The following is a 13,702-nucleotide window of genomic DNA, read 5'->3' on the forward strand; positions in this document are numbered from 1 at the left end:
TGTTACTCAAGGGGGATATGACTAATGTAGATAATAATCAAAAAGTCAAGGTCAAGGGTTTTGTGGGTAAATTAATTGCTGGATATCTGTATGATAGCTGTTTTGTTGTTGTTTACATGATTGGGTGTGAGACGGTCTCACTGAATTGCCCAGGCTGACCTTGAGTTTACAATCCTCCTGCCTCAGCCTTCTGAGTGCTGCGATTCCAGGTGTGTGCCAGCACCTCAGCCTTATGACACTTCCCACTTAGAAATACTAACGCTACAGCCTGGGGCTGAAGTGTGGAGCAGGCGGGACATCTTCAGAGTGTCGTCTGTTCTGCACTAGTCATAGTTTTGAGATGAAAACCACTTCTAGAAGTAATATGATTTTCAAAGAGACTTTTTAAAATTATATTTAATGATATTTCAAAGGGAACAGCTGGCTTGGAAATTATAGTCATAACTTTTAACACACAACAGATGATAATAATCAGCCTCTGTGATCTGAATGAGGGACAGGAAAGATGAAGTAGCTAAGATTACAGGCAGGGTGTGTGTTCCAAGGCTCAGGGCACTGGTTAGCAGTAGGTGGCAAAATTCTATACTGTCTCATAGTGAAGATAGAGGGCCCGTAACTGGTAGTTATATAATGATAGTGGGCGGCAGGCGCAGGCTCCCCCTCGTCTCAGGAGTGTTCTCTGTGGGCTCGGGGTTTTCACGAGGTAGCCTCCGTAGTAGTTAAGATAGTGTCCGATACCAGACAGCCATTACAGTGTCCTTTCACCTCTACTGGGTACAGTGTTCTAGACGTTTGACACCATGCAGTCCGGGTGTGTCCCCCTTCGTCTGTGTGTGTACACATGCATGTTTCATAGCACATGTATGGAGGCAGACAACAACTTTCAGGAGTTTGTTCTGCTCCCCTCCCCCACCACTGTGAGTGCCGATGGTTGATCTCAGGTGGTCAGACTTTGACATCAAGCATGTTTACCCACTGAACCATCCTGCCTGCCTGCCTCATGCTGTGAGTTTTGACTGCTGATTTGCTTTCAGGAAATCTTTGGGAAATGGATGGTGGTTCTGTACCCTCTCCCTGCCTCCGCACACCTAGCCTTGTGTTACATTTCGGAGAGTCACAAATGTAGAGGGTCAGGCTCCCCCCCTCCCCCCTTCTTACCTCTGCCCCTCCCTCCATGGACCCCAGGCCGGTCGTTGTCTCCCCCCCAAGCCCAGGGCTCAGGTGGTTGTGTTAAGAGCCTGGAGCCCAGGATGCTGTGCTGACGGGACACAGTCATCGGCTTCCACAGGAAACTAAGAGGATGAGTCTGTGACAGTTGATGAGCTTAGGAAGACATGCCTGAACACACGGTGTGCCTTCTGCCTCGGCAGGAATGTGGTCAGGAATGTGACTGCGGAGTACGCTTCCTCCTTACAGAGAAGCGTGCTAACTGTAGCCCAGAATAATTCATTGTGAAGCGGAGGTTACCAGGCGCCATCCATGCCACCTGCAGAAGTACATTGTCGGTCTGAGAGTGTTTTGTGTTCTCAGCTAAGAGTTTACAAAAGGTTTCATTTTAGCTATGCAGCTTCTTGGTGAAAGCTGTAATTCAGCCTTGGGAAGGAGGATGGCCTTGTTTGCTGCGGGGATTGTTTGTCACTGAGGAAGTTTCCTCTTTAGAAATTCTGTTCATCAGGAGCCCAGTGCCTCACCGCTGTGCTTTCTCTTCTGTTGCAGTGCGTTAATCTTGGGTGCGTCAGGTGGAGTTGGTACTTTTGCGATACAGGTAAAAGGATTTCTTAATCTTGTGACTAGGACGATTTTTGTTTATATGAATTTATAAATATATTATAAATTACTTTCCTCAAAAACTGAGTCTAGTGTACTGGCTAGTTTTGTTAACACCGTCTCTGGTTAGTTACCTGGGAAAGGGAATGTCTATTAAATTGGCTTATGAGCGTGTTCCTGGGGCATTTTCCTGATTAATGTTCAGTGTGAGAGGGGCCAGCCCACTGTGGATGGTGCCACCCCAGGACAGGTGCTCCTGAGTTGTATAAAGAAAGCAGGCTGACTAGGTCATGGCAAGCAAGCCAGTGAGCAGCACTCCTCCATGGCCTCTGCTTCAGTTCCTGCCTTGAGTTCCTGCCCCGACTTCCTCTCTAATGGACTGTAGCCTGCAAGCTGAGATACTCTACTCCCCAGATTGGGTTTGGTCACTTTTAACACAGTAACAGAAAGCTGGGGCATCCAGGAAATGCTAAACTACATAGGGAAACGCGGTAGTCAGAATATCATTTACAAAGCTAGTGTGCTTTCAAAGTGACCTATGTGTTCTATGTAAAGCCAATACAAAGGTCAACTACCTTATTTCCATATGTGGCAAGTTTATTCTGGAATGTACGTACAATTGCAAGGTAACCCAGATAGCTAAAGTTTTGAAAAGGAATAAAATTAGTTCCAAATTTCCAAATCTTAATCTTACTATTAATCTAGAGTAATCAAAATAGTGGGATGGTGGCACAAGATGGTCTCTCTCCTCCTCCTCTCTCCTCTTCTGCCTCCCTCCCTACTTCCTTCCTTTTCTCCCTTCCTCCCTCCCTCTCCCTCTTTGTGTATGTGTGTGTATGTGTGTGTGTATGTGTGTGTGTATGTATGTGTATGTGTGTGTGTATGTGTGCATGTGTATGTGTGTGTATGTGTGTGTATGTGTGTGTATGTGTGTGTGTATGTGTGTGTATGTGTATGTATGTGTGTATGTGCGTATGTGTGTGTGTATGTGTGTGTATATATGTGTGTGTGTATGTGTGTGTGTATGTGTGTGTGTGTGTGTGTGTATGTGTGTGTGTATGTATTTGTGTGTATGTGTGTGTGTATGTATGTGTGTGTATGTATGTGTGTGTATGTGTGTGTGTGTGTGTGTAGAGGGAGGTAGGGAAGGAGTGAGGGAGAGAGAGAGAGCCAGTGAGTGAGCAAGTGCATGTGATGTACGAGAATATCCAGAGACAGATCTATTCATGTGTAGTCAGTTTTGCTGACTGAAGCGTCTGTGTGTCTGGGAGAATATGCCATGTGTGTACAGGCGTCCGAGAGACCAGAAGAGGGCGTTAGATCCTCAAGTTGGAGTGATGGTGATTATGAGCTGGTAACTGATGTGGGACTCTGGGAGAGCAGCCCAGTCTTAACTTATGAGCCGTGTCTCCAGCCCCGTCATCTGATTTGTAACAAGGAATGGTGAAGACATTAGGTGAGAGAAAGTGCCCTTCTGACAGATAAGACAAACTTGATGTCCACATACAAAGGAAGCAAATCAGCCCCACTCGATATCCCAAATAATTCAAGGTGAATCAAAGATTAACTGTAAGAGCACCAGCCATAAAACTCTTAGAGAGCCAGCGATGAATAGTCATCACCTTAGATGTGGCAGCGCACTCTTAGATGTGACGCTAAAAACATAACAAGTAAGTTGAACTTTATCAAGTTAAAAATCTTGATACATCAAAGGGCACTCTCAAAGAATAAGAAGAAAGGCAGCCCACGTGTCTCAGGTCCTTTCCCTGTGCCTGTGCCTGTGACAGAGCTGAGCAAGGCCGTGCTCTGGCCCTCAGTCATCGGGGCAGCTGATCTCACACCTGCAGCAGGGAGCAGAGGGCCAGGGGTGCGGGTGCTCAGCCAGCTCTCTCCCCCCTCTGTGCAGCCTGGACACAGCCCAGGGAACGAACGGGGCGGCTCATGGTGAGGTGGGTGTCCCCACCTCAGTTAACTGCTGATGGAGATAATCACTCACAGGTGTGCTCAGAGGCTTGTCACCAGGACAAGTTAGCAGTCAGTATTAACCATCACACCATGGGGAGTATTTACAAGTTGTTAACCTAAAAATAAAGACACCCACACTTGACCAACAAAAAGACATTACCACTTTTAAACCAGAAAAGATGCCAAACATGGTGGTAAGTGCTTGTAATCCTGGAAGGCTGAGGCAGGAGGATCTTTAGTTTGAGGCCAGCCAAGGCTACATAGTGGGATCCTGTGTTAAGGAAACAGAGCACAAGAAGCACATTGTTGTGTACAGTTGTATACACGAGTAACAACTCAGAGCAGACTGTGTTGAGAGCGTGGCAGTGGCCTGTAAGTTCATGGGAAGCTCCTGAACATTGCTCCATTGGGAAGATCACTCAAAACTACGCCAAGACTGTTGAGCAGGGCAGGAAGGTCCTTGCACCCACAGATCTCCAGAGAAAACAGGAATGTTAAGCAAATGGGAAAGATGAAAAACATGTTTTTCCATCCAGAAAGCGGAGAACTGGAGGTGGTTAACAGCCTGCTGATCTGTTATCTGTTGGGCCAGGTCAGATCAAGCTCCTACAGCCAGGACCAGAGATACCTAATAATCTAAATGACCCTTACGTCATCTGTACAGCCAGAGGCTGCCCCAAGCTCTCACAACCTGGACTAGAGGTGGCTAATAGCCTAAATGTTCGCTTTCTGTATGACCAGATCAGGCTGGACTCTTAGGCTCCTAAGCTAGTACAGGTGGTCTATCTCTAGAACCCATCATCTTGGAAGAAATGGCACTACCTTGAGTTGAGTTTCAGTGTAATTAATTACATGTCCTTGTGTACCATGAATTGCATTGCACCAGGAAACTCTCTCTTAAATTATACAGGGTTTAAAAACATTGGGAACACACTGCCCGCTGTTAGACTCCCGAAGTTTGATCCAGGTTGACAAAGTCAGTCTGCACTTAGCTCTTCTCGTGGTTTGCTTCCCTGTGTGACACCTGAAGGGACCCCCTTTAAGATACCAGCATACCTGCTAGGCTGGTTGTAATTAAATAAAATAATAACAAGTAACAAATGCTGGGGTGTAAAGAGCCAAGCTGTGATGGGCAGCTTCTGCTGCCGCTACATGCCCATTAAAGATAACGTTTAACTGGTCATTTTGGAGGTTTTAGTTCATGACTCTCTGTACACTGCGCCACACCCCTAGCCTCTGGTTTTAGCTTTGAGTGATAGTCACTCATTTACGTTGTAGTTATGAGTAAGAGCACAAGACGTAGTTGGCTGCCTTGGGCACCTCACACATGGCCGACACTCACATAGACATGTAAATTTAGAAAATCTTTTAAAGTTTTCTGTTGTGAAACATAACTCAAAAAAAGTACAAGTGATATAAATGTCTAGTTCGACAATTGTCACAAAACAAGCATGATAGGCATGAGCCGTATCCTGGTCACTAGATATTCTGGAGAAGGTTTCTAGGGATTGGACTCAGCCTCCTGCATGCCGAGCTCCACCCCCACCGCGGCCAGTCCTCAGCCTCAGTCTCCCATTTGATTGTGATTATCAGTAAGAACGCAAATGTTTGCACATATGGATTCATGAAAGAGCTCTTGTGGTATCACTTTTCTTTTCTTCTTTTCTTTTCTTTTCTTTCTTTTTTTTTTAAAGATTTACTTATTATAGGTAAGTACACCGTAGCTGTCTTCAGACACTCCAGAAGAGGGTGTCAGATCACATTACGGATGGTTGTGAGCCACCATGTGGTTGCTGGGATTTGAACTCATGACCTCTGGAAGAGCAGTCAGTGCTCTTAACCGCCGAGCCATCTTTCTAGCCTGTGGTATCGCTTTTCAATGGAAGACTGAAAGGCTCTTAGAGAAATGGGAAGTTACAGAGGGTGCAAGGTGTGAGCGAGCCTCAGTTTCACTGAACAGTGGGGATACTATCAAAACCATCAGAGCAGTGTCAGAGTTGGGAGCCATCTTAAAGACTGCCAAAGATGTGCCAGCTCCAGTTTCTATAAAGATAATTATGGTAGCTTGAATCCATATAAAGATATTTAAATTCATGAGTTTATGTTGTTTTTTTTTTTTTTGAAAAGTGGTTAATTTTGGAATGTTATGAGAAACAAACTATAAGTTTCCCCATCACCTGTCACCCCCATCACTACCATTCTTATATGAGATGTATGACTGAGCAAGTCATATCATACTTGAAGGGAGGTGTTTCTTTATTAATTACAGCCATTAAGTGAACATCATTACTTGGCAGCTTTCAGTGCACAGGCTTACGTCCTGAGCTCTGGCAGCTTGCTGAAGTCTCTAGCTTTGTCAGATACCAGGCAGGGTTTTCTCTAGAGACTGAAACCCAGTCTTGCCCAGTCTTCAGAATGCAGAGGACACAACACCATGCAGAACTGCCCTCTGCAATCAGAAGCTCCAAACTATAGAGCAACGCTGCAGGTCGAATGGCCTCGAGTCTTCCACAGATAAACTCTAAGAGAACAGAGAGATTCTGTTCTGGGATTCAGAAGAGGCTTTCCCCCACGGTTTAAAAAAGAGCATAACCAAATTAATTATGCCCCAGGAATGCATATTTGGATGACATTTTTTAAATACTAGGAATTGTTTATTGTAAAAAAAAAAAAAAAACAAGATAAGGGGTGACTTAAAAAGGAGATATTTGGGAGAGGGCTGTGTGTTAAAACAGGACCCAAGAAAAACCTTTGGCTCCCGGTGTTCTGTTCTTTATCCGAGTTGTTGTGCCTTCTAGGAACTTTCTGTATTCAGACTTCATTTTACATGTAAGCTTCCTCACTAAACTTCTTAGCAGTGAAGATAACTAACAAGTGCAGTAAATTAGGAAAAGCTAGGTGTTAAGGGGCAAGAGGGGAAGCAGAGAGGAATCCCTGGAGCTTCTCAGCAAAACCAGTGAGCACCAGGTTCTAGTGATAGACCCTGCGTCAAAGTACAAACGGTGAGCATCGGAAGAGGCCCAGGCAGCTCTGGCCTCCACACGCACGCACTCGAAGACAGACGCTGAGCACTTAGCGCTGTTAAGGAGAGCGGGGCTGGAGGGCTGGCTGCTCTTCATAGAGTGGCGGTTGTTTCTGCCCGCTCGTGGCGGTTCACAGTCGTCTGTAACTCCAGTCTCAGTCCAGTGCCCCTGTGGCCTGTGTGGGCACCAGGCATGGATGTGATACACACATGACAAGCGTTCATACGCATAGAACAGATATACATAAATCCTAAAGAAGATGCACTCCCAACAGGTCTGAGCAACTTTCCTTTCCCTCAGCAATGTCTGGCTAGACTTGGGGAAAGGGCGGCCACAGTGCGCTTTTCTAGGCTCCATACCTCACATATTTGACTCAGGGCTTGCTGTTGAAAACAACAGATTCCTTTACTCAAGAGGCCCTGTCTGCAACCCACAAACATAAAAACATTATTTTAGAGTTCCTCAGTGGCTCAGTTTCCTCAGTTTCAGGTTATATGAATCCTTGGGAGATATTTTTGTTGTTGTCAATTTGAGATAGGATATCATGCTGACCCTAAACACTCTGCAGAATTAAGGAATGACCTTGAATTTCTGGTCATTTGGTTCTGTGCCCCAAAGTATTGGGCTTGCATGTGTATGTCACCATACTTTGATCCATAACTATTACTATCAACATTTCTTGATAAATTTCAAGTCTCTTGCCTGCTAGTAGACTGAAAATAGTCCCCTGTTGACTCTGGGAAGCTGATATTATAGAAAAAAAGTTTATCAGGTTTGGAGGACAATTTTAGCTATTTAAAGCTGAATAACATGAGAATTATGTATTCTTTTATTTAAGTCTAACTTTAAGTATGCATTTTAAAATGAAGAGACCATTTATCTAGACCTTTAACTGTAAGGGAGAGGACCCAATTCATGTTCTAAAGCTAAAATGTCCATATTTTCTTAATTATCTAGCGTGTGATAGCTGGTTGCTGTGTGTTTGTGGATGTGCAACTGTCTTTGCGCGCGTGGTGCGTGTGGAGGCCAGAGCTGCCTGTGCCTCTTCCGATGCTCACCGTTTGTACTTTGACACAGGGTCTATCACTAGAACCTGGCGCTCACTGGTTTTGCTGGACTTGCTGGCTGGGAAGCTCCAGGGATTCCTCTCTGCCTCCCTGGCACTGGGTCTGGGGCACACGCTTCTGGGCCTGAGCTTTTACATGGCTGCGGGGATCTGAACGCAGGTCCTCCTGCTTGTCCAGCAGACACTTAGCCTATCTGGTTGTCATCCCAGCCCCAGATGTGCTGTTTGACTCCACACCTTCTGGTTATGCAAATGAAGAGGAGTTGCAATTTTGTATTCTGGGAGCTTGTCAGATACCCACTCCTGTGAATGTGTGATGACTGCTTTCTCTTTTCTCTGACGTTTGCCCTTTGTCATTGAAGGTGCTAAAGGCGAAGCCTGTAACTCTCCTGTTTTTTCTGATCCTGGTGGGGCACTGCATAAACTGCAAGACAACAAGCTTGTCTTGCCTGTGGAAGATGGGATTTTCTTGACACACATTTGTACCATATCTGATAGGTAGCTTCCAGCAGTTTTTGTTTAGTGAGGAACTTAAAAGTTCTCCAGAGATTACACTCTGAGAGTATCCACCTGGGCCCGATGCTTTCTTTTTAAACTGCAGTGTCTCCTCTTTCCCCTCCTCTCCCCTCCTCTCCCCTCCCCTCGGCAGATCATGAAAGCATGGGGTGCTCATGTGACGGCCGTTTGCTCAAAGGATGCCTGTGAGCTCGTGCGGAAGCTTGGAGCAGACGAGGTCATAGACTACACGCTGGGAAGTGTGGAAGAGCAGCTGAAGTCTCTAACACTGTAAGGAGGAAAGCAGTGTCCCTGTGGGGAGGAGGCACATCTGAGTGTGCAGGGCTGGGTGGTTGGCGGCTTCTGGGCATGTCGCAGTCTTCAGGAAGAGTCTAAAAGCACTCCTGTCCTTCGGATTCACCCCACGTAGTGTGCACTCTGGAAGCTACCTTTTATCCATGGTCTGCTGGGTGGATAAACCAGCTTTTGTTGCTGGCTTTTAAGAAGTCTGAAGGCAGTACTGGGAAGCGGAGTCTTTCTGTGGCATCATTGCAGGAAGAAGAGAGAGGAGGACATGAACCACATGACTCCCACTACACAGTCTCAGTGTTCTGCTCAGTAAGGACGTAGGAGAGAAACAGTGGAAGAATAAACGCTGGCAGGGAGCGGTGTGGTGTGTGCCCGATGCCCGAAAGCCAGCCTGTGGTTTGGCCTAAGGCACCAGATAGGACGGATCTGGGAAATCTCTCAAGCCCTGTTGCTCTTGACTGTGGTCTGTCCGATAAACTGAAGCTGAAGCACCGCTCACAAGTATTAGGCCACAATTTCGGAGTTTCTTTTTTCTTTTTTCTTTTTTTGTTTTTTTGTTTTTTTGTTTTTTTGTTTTTTTGTTTTTTTGTTTTTTTGGATTTGGTTTTTTCGAGACAGGGTTTCTTCGAGACAGGGTTTCTCTGTATAGCTGTGGCTGTCCTGGAACTCACTCTGTAGACCAGGCTGGCTTCGAACTCAGAAATCCACCTGCCTCTGCCTCCCAAGTGCTGGGATTACAGGCGTGCGCCACCACCGCCCGGCTCTTTTTTTCTTTTTTAAAGTCCATTTTCTGGCTGTCCTTTTCCAGTAGGGGCTTTTCTGGCTTATAAATGCAGGCCTCTACCTTCCTTCCTCCTCTATCCTTCCTTCCTTCCTTCCTTCCCCTCCCTCTCCCTTCCTCTCATCCTCTTCCTTCAATAGTGTCTTACTGTTTTGTTGTTGTGAAGAGACACTATGATCAAGGCAACTTATAAAAGCACAGACAGTTTAGTTGAAGTTGGCCTTTATAATTATAACTTCGGTCTAGAGGTTGAACTCTGAATCTGTCTGTAGTAAACTTGTGATTTCCTCCAAGGAACAACTTTCTTGATATTTGAATCTTAGATATTTTACAGCAAGAAGTACTTTCAAAACCAAAGTTCTGCTTAGAAAATGCATGTGTATAAATTAGACAAATCAGCTGGAGAATTCCTCTTGGGTAAAGTTAATTCCAATCCAATTATACTGTGGTTGAGAAAGCAGAGGTGGTGGCTTTCTGGATGTTTTGTTAGCTCAAGGTCATGCCATTAATCATTCCTGGCATAACTCCGCCTACAGCTTGTCTCCAGACTTCTTTTCACAGTTTGCCCGTTCTACAACAGTAGTTTTAAGTTTACCACAGATTAAATAGCCTCATACAGGGCATTAGGAACACAGTAGAAACTTGCCTAGTGAGAGCCGTGATCCTCTGCTGAGGTCACTCCGGCCTTGCATATCCTTTAATTTGTCTGTCTGCAGTTTAATCCCATGAAAGACTTGGTGCCCTTGGAGCTGGCCAGAGCTAGATTAGAAGCTTTGATGTTTGACTTCCTCCAGATGAATTTGGAAGGGGAAAAAAACTTTACCCAAGAGGAATTCTCCAGCTGGTTTGTTTAATTTATACACATGCATTTTCTAAACAGAACTTTGGTTTTGAAAGTACTTATAAGCTTTCGTGGGTTTCTATCCCTTTTGAGCATGGTATAATGATTATAACAGTATTAGGTTAGATTTAGAGATTTGAGTATCTTTCAGTTCTGTGAAGCCTGTTATGACAATTTGGGGTAGGGGCATGTCAGAGTTATACTGAAGGTTGAGAGGAGGGTGTTGGTTTTTCTTTTTCTCTCTTTTTATTCTTTTGTGCATTATCTTGATGCTATACATAAAACACACAAAAAGAACATTCCAGAAAACGAAGAGGACACATTTCTTCAAGTTACTTTTATGGGCAAACACTTTAAGTGTACTTGTCTTTCAAGTAGTTGTGAATACTGAAACATGCACTGCTGCTGTTGGAAGCCAGTTCTGCAGTCTGTTCAGTGATGGCAGGGTCCCTCAGCTTCTCAGGGACTGTGTGAGACAGGGTCCCTCAGCTCCTCAGGGACTGTGTGAGACAGGGTCCCTCAGCTCCTCAGGGACTGTGTGGGACAGGGTCCCTCAGCTCCTCGGGGACTGTGTGGGACAGGGTCCCTCAGCTCCTCAGGGACTGTGTGGGACAGGGTCCCTCAGCTCCTCAGGGACTGTGTGAGACAGGGTCCCTTAGCTCCTCAGGGACTGTGTGGGACAGGGTCCCTTAGCTCCTCGGGGACTGTGTGGGACAGGGTCCCTTAGCTCCTCGGGGACTGTGTGAGACAGGGTCCCTCAGCTCCTCAGGGACTGTGTGGGACAGGGTCCCTCAGCTCCTCAGGGACTGTGTGAGACAGGGTTGCTTAGCTCCTCAGGGACTGTGTGGGACAGGGTCCCTCAGCTCCTCGGGGACTGAGTGAGACAGGGTCCCTCAGCTCCTCGGGGACTGTGTGAGACAGGGTCCCTCAGCTCCTCAGGGACCGTGTGAGGCAGGGTCCCTCAGCTCCTCAGGGACTGTGTGAGACAGGGTCCCTCAGCTCCTCAGGGACTGTGTGAGACTCGGTTCTCTGCAGAATGACCCAGGTCACCTGCCCCTCTGGGATGATGGGTTTGTGAGCTGTGGCTGACTGCACCTGTAGCCAATGTCAGTGGAGCAGGAGGGCCTGTGCCTGGCTAGCGACTGGCAGTGCTTTCATTTGATCCTTTCCCTCCAGGTTCGACTTTATCCTGGATAATGTTGGTGGATCTACTGAAACATGGGCTCTAAATTTTCTCAAGAAGTGGTCAGGAGCCACCTATGTGACTCTAGTGACTCCTTTCCTCCTGAACATGGACCGACTGGGTGTTGCTGACGGCATGTTGCAGACAGGAGTCACCGTGGGTACAAAGGCACTGAAGGTAGGAAGGCCAATCTTGATGGGTGGGAGTAAGCCAGGGCCTGTTGGGAATTGGTTTGCCACTTGGCCACTTTCTCTTCTCTTGGAGCCAGCCTCCCACAGGGGCTGCCAGCATGGTCTCTAGACTCAGAAAGGAAGGTTCAAATTCTGACCTCTCTGTAGTAGCTGTGTGACCCTGAGCATGTTCTGTTTTTAAGCCCAGTGTCTTTGCCCATAAGGTGAGGTTGCTAATCTGTGTTCTGTGCTGTGCTGCTGTAAGCATTAAATAGTCCTCGTGAAGAGCGTGGCACATGGCCTCCGACATGTCCATGCATGTTGTGACTGGCTGTCATTACCTCTCTTGATTCCATTCGATCCACCAATGGCAGGCTTCCTTCCTGCCTAGACCTAAAGGTTTGCTTTCTTAGCAGCCAGAAAACATGCTCTTCTCAGCCACAGTAGCCTGGGAAGACCACACAGATATCTTGTAGCAGAGCATGAACTGGGCTGTTACTAATCAAGTGTTTGGCTCTGAGAGGAGCATGATGTCAAGGGCTTCTTCACATGTGGCAGTTGTGACCATTTTAGCTCCCTTTTATTACCCTGAGTGTTGTCACCGTGGTCCTGGAGGCAGACCTTAGGAGAATCAGTGGACAGGTCTCGTGTGGTTGTCATCTACTGGGTAGGCCCTGTGCTGGGCACAGCTTGGCATATCAGTGACTAGCCACACCCACTGAGACAGAGCCTATACTGTTAGCTTTTTCATGACCTGTGCGTTGGGTTGTATGACTCCGTGGGCGGATGTGACCCACAGTGGAGGAAGCCCCGCTCTACAGCTGCTGCGATCAGATGGATTCCCCGCCCTCCTTGGTAGCTTGGCGGAGCCTGAGCGGAGGGGCTTTAGAGCATGGTCCTGGGTGTCCTTGTCTACCCCTAAGGAGTCAGGTCCCGCAGAGATGTCTCAGAGCGTGGCTACCCCATTTGATAATGTTTCCCTCCGCTCCTGCATAAAGACAGCACTGTTTGACTGCAGCTTGGGCTGCACGATGAGACCTCTCAAGAGTGAAGAGAATGACGGGTTGTAAGTGGGCGCAGAGGCAGAGCCGAATCCTCTCCGGGGAGGAGTTCTGGCCACCTTTGTCTTAGAGGATTTGTTCCACAAAGACCAGATAGCTTGGCACTTACAGGAACTGCCGTGGGTGGACCCAGCCATGGTATAAAGCTATTTTATACTCTTTCTCTGAAACAGAAAACAACTTTCAGTGAGTCTTGTTCCTAAAGCAGTTTTAAATGTAAAAAGTCTGTAAAAGGTAAGTCCACCCAAAAACTCTTTTGGCTTCCTGTAAACTTGAGTGGGGTGCCTGGGGCCTCAGGCCTCGGGCCTAATTCCTTGTAGGTAAGCAGTCCCATGCAAGGGACTATTTGGACAATCACTTCCGGGAAGCTTTCCTGCATCGATCATACAGGAAGATGCCTGAGTTGACACGGATATGCCGTGTTCATTTACTTATTCCATAAATGCTCTGCAGTGTCTGTTCTCCATCAGTCACCAGCCAGGGTCCGTGGGAAACGGGAAATGGGTTCATGTGTCTTGGTCATGCAGGAAATGTCTGTCGTTAGCTGCAGTTCCAGGTCTTTTCTATACACTTACTATGCTTATTTTCTTCCTTTTAGCATCTCTGGCAAGGAGTCCATTACAGATGGGCGTTCTTCATGGCCAGCGGTCCATATCTAGATGAAATTGCAGAACTGGTAGATGCAGGAAAGGTAGGTCCACCCAAAAACCCTTTCCTGGTGACTTCATGTTGTTGGCACTCCTCCTGTAGACTGTCCCCAGGCCTCACCCCTGGAACACCACAGGAAGAGGAAGGGAGCTGTGTGCTGTTTCTGTAGCCCTGGGGTTCATGGAGAGACTGCTCAGTGTGCACAGTAACTCACCCTGTTTAGTCTAACCCCATCAAGGGACAAGTCAGGGTGGCACATTCTGTGGTATTCTTCACGGTGCATAGTTAGGAAGCAGCGGAGTTGGGATCTGAGCTGGGTGCACGGTGTTAAGAGGGCATCCTCTGCACGAAGAGGAGAGGGTTCTCAGGAAAATTCCTGGAGTTGCCTCAGTG

The 13,702-nt window shown here is 46.9% G+C and overlaps 1 protein-coding gene across 1 annotated transcript in view; it reads left to right on the forward strand.

Annotated features, from left to right (window-relative positions):
* Window positions 1-13,702, forward strand: part of Rtn4ip1 (reticulon 4 interacting protein 1) — a 40,128-nt gene that overhangs the window by 15,413 nt on the left and 11,013 nt on the right. The window contains exons 5-8 of the mRNA XM_052163238.1: window positions 1,717-1,765; window positions 8,471-8,607; window positions 11,424-11,607; window positions 13,260-13,352. Coding sequence (XP_052019198.1) covers window positions 1,717-1,765; window positions 8,471-8,607; window positions 11,424-11,607; window positions 13,260-13,352 — 463 coding nt within the window. The remainder of the gene's footprint in view (window positions 1-1,716; window positions 1,766-8,470; window positions 8,608-11,423; window positions 11,608-13,259; window positions 13,353-13,702) is intronic.

The sequence above is a fragment of the Apodemus sylvaticus genome, chromosome 19 (genome assembly GCF_947179515.1).
Source record: "Apodemus sylvaticus chromosome 19, mApoSyl1.1, whole genome shotgun sequence".
In the NCBI taxonomy this organism is placed as follows: domain Eukaryota; kingdom Metazoa; phylum Chordata; class Mammalia; order Rodentia; family Muridae; genus Apodemus; species Apodemus sylvaticus.